Source organism: Mus caroli, chromosome 5 (assembly GCF_900094665.2).
Source record: "Mus caroli chromosome 5, CAROLI_EIJ_v1.1, whole genome shotgun sequence".
In the NCBI taxonomy this organism is placed as follows: domain Eukaryota; kingdom Metazoa; phylum Chordata; class Mammalia; order Rodentia; family Muridae; genus Mus; species Mus caroli.
Genome location: NC_034574.1, coordinates 25,601,298 through 25,617,049, shown reverse-complemented (window position 1 = coordinate 25,617,049; position 15,752 = coordinate 25,601,298). Strand labels below are relative to the sequence as shown.

At 46.6% G+C, this 15,752-nt stretch overlaps 3 protein-coding genes across 5 annotated transcripts in view; 1 reads left to right on the top strand and 2 right to left on the bottom strand.

The window, feature by feature from the left end:
- Trim54 (tripartite motif containing 54) overlaps positions 1 to 7,508 on the bottom strand; it is a 21,344-nt gene extending 13,836 nt beyond the window's left edge. The window contains exon 1 of the mRNA XM_029477052.1: positions 7,023 to 7,508. Coding sequence (XP_029332912.1) covers positions 7,023 to 7,190 — 168 coding nt within the window. The 5' untranslated portion in view covers positions 7,191 to 7,508. The remainder of the gene's footprint in view (positions 1 to 7,022) is intronic.
- Positions 7,509 to 9,482: 1,974 nt separating this feature from the next.
- Dnajc5g (DnaJ heat shock protein family (Hsp40) member C5 gamma) lies at positions 9,483 to 13,928 on the bottom strand. 3 transcript variants are annotated; one of them, XM_021163187.1, is made up of 6 exons: positions 13,826 to 13,917; positions 13,244 to 13,359; positions 12,529 to 12,778; positions 11,878 to 12,022; positions 11,013 to 11,079; positions 9,483 to 10,598 (listed from the first exon to the last, which is right to left on the bottom strand). In XM_021163187.1, the coding sequence occupies exons 2-5, from the start codon at positions 13,354 to 13,356 to the stop codon at positions 11,051 to 11,053; spliced, it is 537 nt and encodes a 178-aa protein (XP_021018846.1). In that variant the 5' UTR covers positions 13,357 to 13,359; positions 13,826 to 13,917; the 3' UTR covers positions 9,483 to 10,598; positions 11,013 to 11,050. The 3 variants fall into 3 exon arrangements, with proteins under 3 accessions (XP_021018846.1, XP_021018848.1, XP_021018847.1); XM_021163188.1 differs by having other exon boundaries at positions 9,683 to 10,598; positions 12,529 to 12,742; positions 13,826 to 13,928; XM_021163189.1 differs by lacking the exons at positions 11,013 to 11,079; positions 11,878 to 12,022 and having other exon boundaries at positions 12,529 to 12,742; positions 13,826 to 13,928.
- Positions 13,929 to 14,003: 75 nt separating this feature from the next.
- The window catches only part of Slc30a3 (solute carrier family 30 member 3), a 22,769-nt gene continuing 21,020 nt past the window's right edge, over positions 14,004 to 15,752 (top strand). Inside the window, exon 1 of the mRNA XM_021162719.2 lies at positions 14,004 to 14,203. The gene's annotated coding sequence lies outside the window, so the exon portion shown is untranslated. The remainder of the gene's footprint in view (positions 14,204 to 15,752) is intronic.

Genomic DNA, 15,752 nt, shown 5'->3' with positions numbered 1-15,752 from the left:
CCCTCCCTCTCCCTCCCCCTCTCCCCCTCTCCCCCCCTCTCCTGCTCCCCCTCCCCCTCTCCCTCTCCCTCTGCCACACACTGTCTTTAGTAGCTCAGACTGGCCTTGAACTCACTGTGTAGTGCTAAGGATGACTTGTGAAATTTCTGATTTTCTTGCCTCTATCTATCAAATTTTGGGAGCACAGCGTTTACAATCATGGACCACCCTGCCTCATTTCTGCAAGGCTGGGGATCAAAATCAGGGTTTCTGCACACCAGGCAGGCTCATACCCACAGGGCAATGCCGCAGTCCCTCTCTTCTGACAGCTCCCTATGTATGTAAGACTCTCCCTAGCTGGCCTTCCTCCTTCCTGATCCTTCTGGTCTTTTGCTAAATGACAACAGGTTGCTTCTCAGAACCAAGTGCCCACAGCAAAGCGGAGGCAGATACAAAAATACACTGAAGGCTTGCTTTAAAGTAGTTTGGACGTGAATAGAGTTTACAAATACAGAAACACATGGGAAGATGTTTGTGTCAAATTCTCATACCAACAGCTTTGCTCTCGTCAAAATTTTTGGTAGCTGAGTGGGTGCAGGTGTGGAGAGGGAGGGGGAGAAATTAGAGGGGTTAATGTCATATTTTGAAATTTTCTATTTCAGATTAGGGAAAAAAAGAGAGCTACAGTTTTAAATAGAATTATAGCAGCAACCAAATAGAATAGTAGGGAAGGAGGGAATGAAGGCAATCTAGTTTATGAAAACACTGGAGAAACTGAGGCAAGAGACGTGTTAGGCAAAAATGAAGATAATTATGCTAGGTGAGTCAGGGTTAGATTATAGACGTTTTCCTCAAATCTTTAATCTTGATCAATAATTTCCTTTGGGAAAAAACCCAAAACAATGTCTCATGTAGCCCAGGGTCTCAGCCAAATCACTGCATTGCTGAGGGTGGCCTTGAACTTCTGGTTCTCCTGCCTCCACCTCCTGTGTTGGGATTAGAGGTGTGTAGCACACATGATCTATGTGGGGTTGGGGATCAGCCCCAGAGCACTGTGTGTGCTAAGTAAGCACTTTACCAACTGACCTAACCCACAGCTGAACATGGCAGTCAATCTCCTGGCTAACACTAAACATCTTAGCAGGTGACAGTGGATGTCCGCTAACACTAAACATCTTAGCAGGTGGGTTAAATAGACTGTGGCCTGGTCATAACAAAGGGCGCTGTGCTGCTGTATCAAACAGAAAACACAGCCGGCCCAGCAGTGGTGGCCCACACCTTTAATCCCAGCACTCGGGAGGCAGAGGCAGGCGGATTTCTGAGTTCCAGGCCAGCCTGGTCTACAGAGTGAGTGCCAGGACAGTCAGGGCTACATGAGAAACCCTGTCTTGAAAAACAAAAACAAAACAGAAAACACAGCTGGGTGTGGTGGCTCACATATGTAATCAGACACTTGGGAGGTGAGGGTAGAAGGTTAGCCTGGGCTACAGAGTAAGATCTTGTCTCAAAAGACAAAAATAGAGCCAGCAGAACTAAAGGGAAAGACATTTGCCCCACAGCCCTAGTGATTTGAGTTTGATTTCCAGGACCCAGGCAAAGGTAGGAGGAGAGAGCTGACACTATAAAGAATAAAGTGTTCTCTAACTTTTATGCACGTGGCCCGCCAAAAATGATATGTAATAAAAGGTAAAACAACCGTATAATAAACCAAGACAAAAGACATACTGTGGCTTCAATGTATAGATATGGAACAATTTAAAAAAATAAGAAGGCTGAGTTTTCTTCTTTAATTCCAGTACTTGGGAGGCAGAGGCAGGCAGATCTCTGAGTTCAAGGCCAGCCTGATCTACAGAGCAAGTTCCAGGACAGCCAGGGCTACACAGAGAAATCCTGTCTCAAAACACATACAAGGAAGAAGAGGAAGAGGAGGAGGAGGGGGAGAAGGGGGAGAAGGTGAAAAGGAGAGGGAAGAAGGGGAAGAGGAGGAGGAGGAAGAGAAGAGGAGGAGGGGGAGGAAAAAAAGAGGAGGAAGAGGGGGAGGAGGAAAAGAGAAAAAGAAGGGGGAGTTGAACAGAATCTATTGGTTTAGTGTGAGTGTATCTCCATGAGCGAACATGTACCTAAGCATGGAGCTTTCTAGAAAGATTCTCAGAAGTATGAGAATGGTAAGGGTTATTTGTATGTAGTAAAGGGAATTAAAGATCTGAAGTTAGTGGCAGATTCATTTTCTATGCTATAAACTTCCAAGGTGCTTGACAAAAATGTACACATAAAAATTTAAATGTGGTGTCCTGGCATCGTGTTCATAACTGTTAACTTTCTAGGCAATGCTCTGAAGGCTTTTTTCCCTTGGTGGTTTGAAGATGAGGAACTAAAAGTCCTATTCTTGTCACCATACTTAGAAAACAGACAATCTGATTATGCCTAGACTTGTCAAAGTGTGGAGGCAACGTGTGAAAAAGGAAATATGCTCATCTCTCAGACCGAGCTGTGAGGAACAGACAGGGTGCGGCTGGGTAACTGGGTCAGCCTCCCCCAGACCCCCAAATAAAGCACCAAGGACCAAGCTGTCCCCTCGCTCTCTGAGGATGCTCCAGATCTACAGACCATCTCAGAGCCCTGAGGGGCTACAGGGTTTCATGTAGCCCAGGCTGACCTTACCTCCTGAGTATGGGATTACAGGTGGGAGGCAGCACCCTCAGTTTGCTTGGTGCTGGGATTAAACTCAGGTCTCTGTGTATGCTAGGCAAGCCCTCTTTTAACTCCTAACTCCTTGTTCGTTTAAGACAGGATCTCGGTATGTTGCCCAGGTTGGTCTCAAAACTCACAGGCTCAGCCGGGCGAGGTGACACATGTCTTTAATCCCAGCACTCAGGAGGCAGAGGCAGGCGGATTTCTGAGTTCAAGGCCTGGTCTACAAAGTGAGTTCCAGGACAGCCAGGACTATACAGAGAAACCCTGTCTCGAAAAACAAAACAAAACAAAAAAACAAAAACAACAACAACAAAAAATCCCTCACAGGCTCAAGTGACCTTTCTCACCTCAGCTTCCTGGGCCACACCAACAGGTGTGCTACTGCGTCTGCTCTTGCACGGGGTTTGTCCCCAAACCCTCCTAGATCTCCTCTCTGGGCCCAGATATGCATTCTAGAGTTAGTATTCAGCCCTGAAGAAGAAAGGCCACATAATCTATTCATAGTCTCTGAGAATACCTTATGATTCTCAAATCAACATTCTTGAGTTTGTTTGTTTTTTAGACAGGGTCTCACTATAGAGTCTTGACTGGCCTGGAACTCACTGTATAGACCAGGCTGGCCTCAAATTCAGAAAATATCCACCTCACTCTGGCTGTTGAGTGCAGGGGTTGAGGATAATGTGCTGTCGTGCCCAGTTCCTCGGCTACTTTCTACAGAACACTTCTCTTAGTTTTCCAAACTTCTCTTTGACTTCACATATTTTAGGTTCTAGTAACGAGGTGCCTCAGGGCCAGAGAGATGGCTCAGTGGGTAAAGCTGCCTGTCCCCAAGCCTGACAACCCCAGTTCAATCCCCAGATTCTACAGAGTGGAAGGAGAAAGCCTATCCCTCCCTATGTGTGCCATGGCACACGTACCAGGGGGGAGGCTGCATGTGCATGTGCACACACGAGTGGAAGAAAGAAACAGGTGTTTCAGTGTAAATACATGAAAAGGGTGCCCTGTCTAAATATCTTAGCCTAAATTCAAACCAAAAGAAAAACCTTGACTGTAGGCAAGGCATAGCCACTTACACAGAACTAGCTGTGCAGCCCAGGCTGGCCTTGAACTCATGACAATCCTACTGCTTTAGCCTCATGGATACTGGAATTACAGGAGTACACCACCATACCTGGCAAGAATTTTTTTATTTTATTTGTTGGTTTGAGGCAGGGTCAGAACAACATGCAGACTAGGCCCAAGATAAGAAATCCAGGCCTTCGTAGCTAAATAACAGCAGGTTTAGATGCTCGGAATGAAAGCAAACCTGAAGAGGATACAAGGGGACAATGGCAGGAGAAATTCTGGGGTGTTGGCTACTCCGTGAAGGAGCAGAGGACAGACAGGGCGTACAGACATGCCATGATGTCCTAACTTAGCCCATTCATTGCCTTTAAATATGCTGTCCCAAGGAAGCTGGAGGCCTATTCTCAGTGACTAAGATTCACTGTGGCGATCCATTGTGTTGAGGTGGGAGAACCAGCCCAGCAGTTGCCAGCACACGCTGCTCTTTCAGCCGACTAGGGTTTGGTTCCCAGAATTCACACAATGAGCTCACAAACACCTACAACTCCAGCTCCAGGATGTCTGACACCCTCTTCTGGCTTCCATGGGCACCTGCATGCATATGCATGTGCACACACACATATGCACACATTAATAAATATTTTAAAACTAGCCTGTGTGGGCCTGGTGGTGTAGGTCAATGGTAGGATGCATGCCTAACACACACAAGGACCTGGGTTAACCACAGAACCTAAGACAGAAGGGAGGAGGGAGGAGGGAGGAGGGGAGCCTGTGCTTATCTCATTCCCCCATACTGTAATAAGGAGGGAGAATTCTTATTCTTTTAGTTTTTTAAAGATTTATTTTATGTGTACATGTTTTGCCTGCATGCATGGTGCCCAATGGGGTCAGAAGAGAGCCTAGAGCTCTGGGAACTGGACTTACAGATGGTTGTGAGCCACCAAAAGAAAACTGGGAACTGAACTTGAGTTGGTTGGGAGAGCAACAAATGCTCTTGACCACCGAGTCATTTCTCCAGCCCCTGATATTTTTTTTTCCTCTCTTTTGAGACAGGGTTTTGCTATACAGCTATCCTGGCATACTTGCTACATAGCCCAGGCTAGCCTCCAGCTTGTGATGTCCCTTCCTCGCTGGGATCCCAGGCATGTGCCATAGAGCCTGACTCCTGATTTTCCTATCACAGATTGCAACACCAAGAGAGCCAAGTTATATCTGTGAGGTCCCGTGTCTGAGCATGTGAGTTCTGCTCCTTTGTTCTCCCCGACCTCTGATCCAGTCATAACCTACTCAGAGCTCCACCAAAGGCACAGAGCTGGAAAGCAAGCCTGTGAACGTATAAAGGACTCTGGTGTGTGTTTATTTATTTATTTATTTTATTTATTTGGTTGGTTGGTTGGTTAGTTAGCCGGCTAGGCAGGGTCTCCTGCAGCCCAAGCCAGCCTTAAACTCCCAAGGACTGGGTTTGCAGCCATGTACCACTGAGCCCAGATCTTTTGTTTTTATTTTTGAAATGTGTGGACAAAATAGTCCCTGTGACTTCACCTAGTTATGCTTGGCCTCATGACCACAGATACCCAGGCATTTCTGGGAAGTACAATTTTGTTTCTGCCTTCTGTCGGTATGCCTGCCTGCCTGCCTGTCTGTCTGTAAGTTGCCTGAATATCAGCTATCCCCTGAGTGTCCTTACCAGGAGAGGAAGGATCACAGCAGTGAAACTGGGGAGACACCTGCTGCCCTGGCCCAGTGTCTAATCAGACCCTCCTGGACAGAGAGGTTCTGCCTCGAATACACACGGTTCTGCTGGCATTGAAGGGTTTCTCATAGATTTACCGACAATTTTTAATTTTAGATTTTTTAATTTACTTTTTGAAACAGTCTTGTTTTGTAGCCCAAGTTGGTCCAGAATTCATTATGCCATCAAGGTTAACTTTAAAAATGACAATTGATTTCCAGAATGGTGGTGACATCTCTAATCCCGGTACTGGGGAGGCAGAGGCAAGAGGATCTCTGTGGGGCTGGAGAGATGGCTCAGCAGTTAAGAGCAATGACTGCTCTTTCAGAGGTCCTGAGTTCGATTCCCAGCAACCACGTGGTGGCTCACAACCATCTGAAATGGGATCTGATGGCCTCTTCTGGTATGCATGAAGAGAGTTATGGTGTACTCACATATATATTATAAATAAATAATTCTTTAAAAAAAAAAACAGAGGATCTCTGTGCGTTTGAGGTCAGCCTGGTTTGAATGGTGAGCTACAGGACAGCTGGGGTTGCATAGAGAGTCCCTGTCTCAGAAACAAAATCAAAAGATGACAATCCTCCTGCTTTAGCCTCCCAACTGCTGGAATTAGTGTAGCTTGACAAAAGACTCACAAAGACCACAGAGACCTCCATCGTTGCAAAATGCATGAGGATTTTACCTATCCAACATGTTGGGGAACCCCCTCAGAACAAAGAAAGAACACACTTTTTATACCTTTGTAAGGGCCGGATATAGGCACCAGGGTAGTTTGGCTTATTTTAATTGGTGTAGCCAATAACCTTTTTAGACATTGGTTGGTTTGTATAGGGTGACTCTCATTTTGTCTGTCCTTGAGGTTTTTAGTGTGAGGCAAGGCAGGGGAATTGTTAATCTTGTTCTGGAAGCTTAGTAATTTTGACCGTTAAAACTATATTTCTATATTTGTTTAGTCAGCCAGCTTTTTATCTGCCTCTGTACTTGGCCTGCTAGTAGTGTCTGGAAAGTCCTTTTGAAGCGGGGAAGGTATGGGGTAGTCTTGAATTTATATTGAATATTACAGAATTACAGGTATACACTACCATTCCCAGTTATTATTTTAAACTGTGTGCGTGTGTGTCTGCCTGCCTGTGTTCATATAAGTGGAGGTCAGAGGTCAACTTTCAGGAGTCAGTTCTCTCTTTCCATCATTTATGTTTTGGGGATCAAACTCAAGTTGAGGCCTGGTAGCCACACTAGCCAACACACGCACACACACATCTCAATAAATCGTTGATCTCTTCTCCAGAGTTTGTAAAAAAACAAAAAAACAAAAATCAAAGTCTTAAAATGAATGAAATCTAGTCCAAGCTCCTACAAAGCCTATGCAAGACCACTCTCTTCCTTTCCAGTTTCTGCAGGTCCTGGCTGCCATTGACTCAGGTCTGGCTAACCAGCCTCAGGGCAGCTGCTGACTCACGCTGACTCTCGTACCTCTCAGCCCCTCCCTCCCAGCGGGGGCCCCGCTCCATCCCCCTCCGTGACCTAACCCACCCCTCCCTGAGCCCACCTGAAAGACGTCGTTGGCACACTTGCGGCACAGGTTGTGTTGGCAAGGCAAGATCACCACGGGCTTGGAGAACATCTCCAGGCAGATGGGGCAAATGAGCTGCTTCTCCAAGTTGTCCATGTTGTGCGCATCCCCTAGCAGCGGCTTGAAACCCACCGTGAAGTTCATCCCGCGGCGCTCTGGAGCCTGCCTCGCTGTGGCCCTGTCGCTGGCCTTCTCCCCTGCCTGTGCACCCTTCCTCGGTCAGTTTAGGCTGACTGGATTCTTGGGATCCCGGCTATTGCTCCCTCTTGAAAGAGTCCTGTCCCTTCCCCTAACAGCTCCTCTCACCCCGGGCTATTTCCAGATACTCTGTCCACACTCCTTGCTCAGAACCCTCCTCACCAGGCGCTTGTAGCTTTATCTCTCCCTGTGAAATTCTCCTCCTGTCCCCCCAAACCACCCTCTTGGTCACTCTTTGGGCAGCACTGTTTGTCCCTTCCTCCCTAGAGAGATTAACATTACTGTGGGGGTGGGGACACAAGGGGCATCCGTGTGACATTCCAGTTCCCAATTTAGCTCATGTAAGGTGAGCCACAGCTGTCCCGGACTGAGTGGCCCTGACTCATTCAGGAAGGGGTGGCTAGGAATGGTATGGGGCTCACTTGCTGTCACTGGGGAGGCTCCTGTGAACATTGGTCTCCATGTTCTGGCTTGGGACCTTTTTCCAAACAGAAACAAAGTCTAAACTAGCCTGGGAGAGATGGCCCCAGGTGGGGGGCAAGGTCTGGATAGATCTGTAGATCTGGTGTCATCTCTTCCTCCACAGGCTTAGCCAGTGATCTCCTAGAGAGTGCATGATTCAGAAATGGAATGCCAGACCATAGAGAGAGAACTTCTTTCTTTCTTTCTTTCTTTCTTTCTTTCTTTCTTTCTTTCTTTCTTTCTTTCTTTCTTTCTTTCTTTTTTCTTTTTCTTTTTTTTCTTTTTTTTTTTTTTTGAGATGGGGTTTCTCTGTATAGCTTTGGCTGTCCTGGAACTCACTCTGTAGACCAGGCTGGCCTCGAACTCAGACATTCGCCTGTCTCTGCCTCCCAAGTGCTGGGATTAAAGGCATGTGCCACCACCACCACCCGGCCGAGAGAGAACTTTTTGACCCATGTCTGCCCCATATTTGTTCTTGCTCAGCCTTTACAGAGAAACAACCCCACACTTATTTGCTTTGGGGAGTGGTGGGTACAACCTGGAGGTCACAGGACAGTGGACACCCCCACAAGTCAGTTCCTTTTCTGCAGCATGTGGGTCCCAGAAATCGAACTTGAGTCATCAGAATTGATAACAAGTACATTTACCCAATGAGTAATCTCACTATACACTTCCCTCTCCCTTATTAAAGACAGGCTCTTGTGTTGTAAGAGTCTGACAAGCCTTAGCTTACCGGGGGACTCCCAGAGCTGGGGATCGGTGCAAAAGCAAGAAGAATTTATTGTTCCAGCATGCTGAGGTTGTCATCCTGCACCCGAAGGAGAGGTGGCAACCCGGGGCGGCCTGTTCTACAAGTTTTTATATGGTTTCCAGGGGTGGAATAGAGCATCAGCAGCTAGGCACATTATGATTGGTGGGGCAGTGTGCCCTTTAAACTGGCTGGTCTTTAGGGAATGAGGTAGTAGGGGCTTAATTAGCCCCTTCCTTCCAGTCTATGTACTCTCTATCCTGTCTCTTCTAGGAGGGGAGAGGTATCTGTGTGCTCTCTGTCCTGTCTCTTCTAGGAGGGGAGAGGTATCTGTGTGCTCTCTGTCCTGTCTCTTCTAGGAGGGGAGGGATGTGATGGAATTTCTCAACAGCTCTGAGGTGCCCTCTTCAGTGTAGGACAGGCTGGTCTTGAACTCACTGTCAGCATGGATGACCTTGTCTCTACATCCAAAGTGCTGGGATTAGGGGAGAGCACCATCATCTCAGTTTATATGATTCTGGCGGTCAGCTCAGGGTCTCAAGCATGCTGGAGAAGCATTCTGCTAACTGAGCTACATCTCCAGCCCTTGGCTCACCTTTGTTATGTCATCCTAGGAGAGCAGTTCAAAGGCAAGAGACCGCTGCTGTACCAGACCCAGACCTGCCCTATGATTATGACATGAGACTGCGATTCTGGTGCACAACTACATTAGTGAATCCATTGCTAGGATGCTAAATTTGCTTAGAAACTGAGACAAGAATGGACTGCAGATGTCTCAGTGGTTGGGAGAGACTGCTGCTTAGTCATAAGGACAGGAGTTCAAATCCCAGCACTCACACCCATCTATAATCCCAACTCCAAAAGACTCAGCGCCCTCCACAGGCTCACAGACACATGTGCATATACATTTACTCCGACAAATGTGTGCAGATGCACACACAAACACACATAAATAAAAGACAAAAAGAGTTATGAGAAATGGATCTGGTTAGAAAGAGTCTGCATGTTGTAAAGTTATTTGCACCCCTGCAAATGGGTGTGTGGAGAAATCACGGGGCACTGACAAGGCCACCCCCACGGGCTCTGGGGACCGCTGACTCCTAGCTCCACGGTGATGGACACTATGGACCATGCCAGCCTTATCTCAGGTATGAGCGATATCATTGGTCTCTTTTTCTATCCCACACACCACTTGTCTTTTTGGGGGTCCCACACACACTGGAATTGGACAAAGCTCTTTTTTTATTATTGACATTCCTTAGCCTTTTCCCCAGTGAGTACAGAGAGGTTTGATGGTTCCTGGGCCCTGATCCCACATAGTAAGAAAGAAACGATAAAGCAGGATACAGAGAGGATGCTAAGCCAACAGCTTCGAGAGGCTAAATGAGGTCTCCTTCATACAGTCTGTCCCATCACATTTCACGTCTGTGTTAAGAACAAGATCTAAGGGGATCACTCTGTGTGAAGTAACATGAGGGACAGAGGCAGCAAGATTGGAGCATGGACTGCAGCCTGCCCACAGGACCACAGCTAATCATGGGTTTAAGGATGGAGCTGAAGTCCAAGGGTGGCCACAAACACAAGTTTCCCAAGCTGTCTTATGAATGAGGTGTTGGTGCCAGTGGTGTAGGTACCAGAAGATAGTGAGACCAGTCTTCCAAAGGTGTTGCAAAGAAATGAGGCGGGTGCTAAAAGTTCTTGGTACACAGTGTTCCAACGAAGGAGGATTAATTGGTGCAACAGCTCCTGGGATGGGAGCCACCTTGTTTGGTGAACAGGATCCTGGTGAGCTTGTTAGTAAGTGTCAGGGGCCTACTGGACATTGACCCGGGGACCCACTGGAGAAAGCTGTACCCATTCAGCAAACAGCTGCTAACAGGGCTTGAGAGTGCATGTGGATAAAGACAGGAATGGAGTCAGAGCTAAACAGAAAAGCAGCTGGAAGGTTCTATGGGGACAGGCTCTGTGCACTGTGGAGGAGAGAGATGTCCTTAGAGGATGGGTGTCATCATAGCTTCTGAAGCAGCAGGGATTTCTTTTAAGAACAGGAGTCAAATCTGGGTGAGTGTAGAGACAGGGCTACTTTCTTCCCTCTTCAATGTATCCAGTGGGTTGAGTTTCGTGGACTCTTGCTGGGCCAGCACCTAATGGTAGAGACCTTATTAGGAGTAATCATCAATAGCCAAAAGCACATTCCCTCTGTGTAGGCAGCTGGGGTTAATGCTATAAGAATACAGATTTTCCAATAATGACCCATCTGAAGTACTACCTATGCTTTAAATATATATGCACACACATATAACATGTATATATCATATGTATGATATATGTATATTATATGTAATATACATGCATGTGTGTGTGTGTGTGAGTGCACATTCCTGTGTCATAGCATGTGTGCAGAGATCAGAGGACAATCTACAGGAGTCAGTTCTCTGCCTTCATGTGGGTCCCAGAGGTCTAACTCAGATAGGTTCGGTGGCAATCACCTTTACCAGCTGAGCCATCTCACTGGCTTCTCTTATCCTTTATCCATTGCTACTTCTCCATTTACATACCCCATTCCTCTTCACGTTTCCTTAATTATTGTCACGTCTTAATCCTCTGCTTCAATATCTTGTGTTCCTGTGGTGGAATTATAGCACACTTATGTAAATATAACCGTGCACACGTTGGTTTTTTCTTTGTTTTTTGTTTTCAATCTACAAACCCTTACCTTGCAGTTACTCATTAGCACCACCAGATGGCACTAGTGTGACCCTCAGCCAACATAGTCTTTTAAACTTTTAACTATGTGGGGCAGAAACAATCTAAAACAATGCATTCTGTGCCGGGGCGTGTTGGCACACTCCTTTAATCCCAGCACTTGGGAGGCAGACGCAGGCAGATTTCTGAGTTCGAGGCCAGCCTGGTCTACAGAGTGAGTTCCAGGACAGCCAGGGCTACCTAGAGAAACCCTGTCTCAGAAAACAAACAACAACAACAACAAACCAAAAACAAAAAAACAAAAAAATAAAACAATGCATTCTTCCTGCCCGAGTCCCCCACCCCTCAGCCTGCAGGTTGGGGATGAACGCCAGGGCCTTTCACATGCTAGGCAAATGCTCTGCTCCTAGATCATCCTTCTATTTGCAATAAGCTGCACCTGCAAACTTGCCTTCAGCTATTTCCTTTGAAAGACTGGGCTTCCCCAGTTCCTTCATAGGAAAAGCCCTCACTACACTGAAATGTCAGTCTGTAGCATAAGGAACATTGGCTACCTGCTCCATCTCTCTTCACCCCCAATGAAACACTTAAGACACTCACATGCTGGGGTTAAGTGCTCAGTTCACACGGGTCTTTCTCACAGCCCCTCTCTCCACTCTATAGACCTTACCATTCCTTACTGAGACCCGACCCCCAATCCCGGTCTCTGTTCCTCACTTGATCTTGAAGGCTGAGAAGAAACATTCATTTGGCGATTCTCCTCTTCTTCTTCCTCGGCTGATGGATTAAGTCTACCACAGCATAAACAGCAGCAGCAGCAGCAACAACAACCAGTGAGCAAGCAACAAAGGATAACAAGGGTCTACAAGAGAGGAGAGAAACAAAGGAAACAAGTGTCTACAAGAGAGGAGAGAGGCCTTGGTCCCCTGTTCTTTTTGTAGTTCCATGCAGATCCCCCTCTCTCTGTCCTCCTCACATCTAGAAAGGGAGGACAGACACATTTGTCTTGAGAGGAGGGCAGCCTTCCTTCCTTACTCTATAGACACAGACAGTATCTTACTATATAGCCCAGGCTACCCATTGCCTCCCAAGAGCTGGGCTCAGAGGTCTGTGTCACCACAGCTGGGTCGATTTTATTTTATATTCTGCCTACATGTATGTCTGTGCATCATGTGCAAGCCTGATACCTGTAGAAGCCAGAAGGCAGCTCTGGATCCCCTGGGACTGGAGGTATAGACAGTAGTGAGCTGTCATGTGGGTAATGGGGATCAAACCCAGGTAGATCCTCTATGGGAACAGAAGATGCTCCCCACCTGAGTCATCTCTCTAGCCCCTCCAATTCCTTTCTTAATAAGAAGCACAATGTACCTTGAACCAACAACTGTTCACTATAAAATAGAATCGGACACCTTCTTCGCCAAAATGGTCATACAGGTATAATCCTAGTGAGCCGTGCCGGTCATAGATCTTCTTTTTTGTAGGGTCGGTGAGTATGGCATGGGCTGTGTTGATCTCTTTGAAGATTTCTGCTGCTAAAGGGTTATCTGGATTCTTGTCTGGATGGTATTGCAAGGCCAGTTTCCTATCCAGACAATGGTCAAAAGGACAGTGGGGAGGGCTACAGGAAGCAGCGGAGGCAAGAGGATTAGGATGAACTGCAGGTCTGGGTCTTTAGATAATGCAAGGGATACAGGAGATGGGGATACAAGATGCAGGCAAGGTCTACATTTCTTCTCAAGTCACACTGAAGGAGGGGTGGCCTCCTTCGGCCCCAAGATAAAATCGTCTTGGGATTTAAAAAAAGGGGGGGGGGTGCTTGGGGCTGGAGAGATGGCTCAGAGGTTAAGAGCACTGACTGTTCTTCCAGAGGTTCTGAGTTCAATTCCCAACAACCACATGGTGGCTCACAACCATCTGTAATGGGACCCAATACCCTCTTCTGGTGTGTCTGAAGACAATGATGGTATACTCAGATATATAAAATAAATACATAAATCTTTAAAAATAAATAAGGAGGGTTTGAAGATGTTAAAGGTACTGGAGTGGGGGGATAGATACCAGGGGTGAATAAAGGGCATGGAACCTGTAGGCTTTTTTGATGTCTGCAGTTTCAGCACCCTTCTTCAGTTCCAGCACTGCATAGAGGCTTTTCCCAGTCCTGGAGAGGCGCTGGGTTGCCTCATACGTAAGAGGCATGCTCTGAGTCAAAAGGACAAAAACATAAGTCTGTTCTGACTTGAATCACAAGAATGGAGACGAACACAAATGTCAAAACCGTACACATTTCCCATTGTCTGGCATGTACCTCCCAGTAGAGCGGCCTAACAAGGAGAGGTAGGTCTAAAATGAGGAATAGACTGCTTACAGCTCCTGTACCTGAAGTAAGTAGCCCTACACCTGACCATCTGGTGGCTGAGCTTGAAATACCAGGGTAACCCAGCCACTAAATAGGTTGGATCAGAAGTCAAAGTCACCACAGTCACAGAGAGAACTAGCCAGATCAAAGACGGGTTCAGGACCCCAGCAGGGCCTAGACTTGCTTTCCTCTCCGACTCAAGCCCACAGCACTGAGAGCAGGATGGCTCCCTGGACAGAGGGGAGGCACAAGAACTGTCGCGCTGGCACAACCTAGCATCTTCTTTTGACTCCAGACCTAGTTTATTACCTCAGAATTGTTCTATAAAACCAGGTAGGCCTGACACAAGCTTCCTTCTTCCCGGTAGACGTGAACTTTCATATTGCCTCTGGTCTATGGCAACTGCGCTTGCGCACTTTGTAGGGGACGCGAGTTTTTTGGCGCCGCCAGCAGGACCAGAGTCGGGAGCCCATATTGGGCCCGGAACTTTTGTCGCTCCAGAAGCCTGACCCTCAGGCTCAGGGCTGAGCGTTACTTCCAGCCCCCAGGGCCGAGGCACAGCCTTCCACATCATCTCATCTCCATCATCTCATCTCCAGGGAGAGGCCATGACCATCCCCATCACCGTCATGGGTCTTCAACTCACTAATGGAAAAACTATGGGCTTGGTGACCTAGCAGATGAGAGGTAAGGCAGGAATTACCTTTGCAGACGTCCTCAGAGGCTTCACTTAGTCCTTTTTTATTTCCCTTCCATCTAGAAACTTCTCTACAAATGTTGAAACTCACCTCAAATATCAGTGTTCTGGAAAGATCTGACCTTCGCCGGTCAGTTGTCTCCTGTTAAGGCCTTTATGGCATTAGACTGTAACAGTTCATTGGCATGTCTCTTAAAAGTGATATTTTTGATCCTTTCCAAAAGTCACTCTTCACTTCTGTGCTTCCGTAATAAGGAGACAGCATAATGTAATTATATAATCTAGGCTGTATATTGAGTTGTTTATAACTACTTGATAGTACATTAACCCCTTTCATTGAAAAGCTTATAACATCCTTGAACAAATTTCTGATTTCTGTCTAAGGGTTGAGTAGTGGGAAAGGAGTTATTGAGTTAAAAGGAAAGGAAAAATGTATGTGGTGTGTGTGTGTGTGTGTGTGTGTGTGCCTTTGGTGACTTGCATGTGGACATCAGAGATGTGAGAACTGGTTCCCTCCCTCCTTTATGCAGGTCCCAGGGATTGAACTCAGGTGGGCACGCTTCGCGACAGGCACTTTCACCCAAGGACCCATCTAACTGGCCCTGAATATGCATATTTTAAACTTTCCCAACTCAGCTCTTTTCCTTTTCTTTTCTTTTCTTTTCTTTTCTTTTCTTTTCTTTTCTTTTCTTTTCTTTTCTTTTCTCTTCTTTCTTTCTTTTTGTTCTTTCTTTCTTTCTTTTTTCTTTTTTTGTTTTTTTTTCTAGACAGAGTTTCTCTGTATAGCCCTGGCTGTCCTGGAACTCTCTCTGTAGACCAGGCTGACCTCGAACTCAGAAGTCCACCTGCCTCTGCCTCCCAAGTGCTGGGATTAAAGGCGTGGGCCACCACACCCTGCCCAACTCGGTTCTTTTAAGATTTATTTATTTATTGTGCGTGGTGCTTTGCCTGAATGCATGTATACCACGTGTATGCTTGGTGCTTGAAGAAGTCATGAGAGAACATCAGATTCCCTGGAATTGCAGTTATAGGGGGTTGTAAATCTGTGGGTGCTGGGAACTGAACCTGGGTCCTCTTCCAAAGCAACAAGCACAGCTGGGCTTCGTGGTGCATGCCTGTGGTCCCAGCACTTGGGAGGCAGAAGCTGGCATCTATGCGTGTGGCATTAGCCTGGTCTACATAGTGAGTTCCAAGACAGCCAGAGCTACATAGTGAGACCCTGTCTGAGAAAAAAACAAACCACCAAAAACAAGCCAAAAAACAAACAAACAAAAAGAATGGGTAAAGCCAACTCTTAGATGTCAATCTCCTTTCCTCCTTTAGTGAGTTCTGACGATCCAACACAGGCCTTTAGGCTTTCTTTACAGCAGGTGTTTTTACCCACTGTGTTTGTTACCTTGCTGGCCCCAAACTGACTGTTTTTTAAGCTATTGGTCCATATTGTTAACTTTTCTTCTTCTTCTTCTTCTTCTTCTTCTTCTTCTTCTTCTTCTTCTTCTTCTTCTTCTTCTTCTTCTTCTTCTTCTTCTTCTTCTTCTT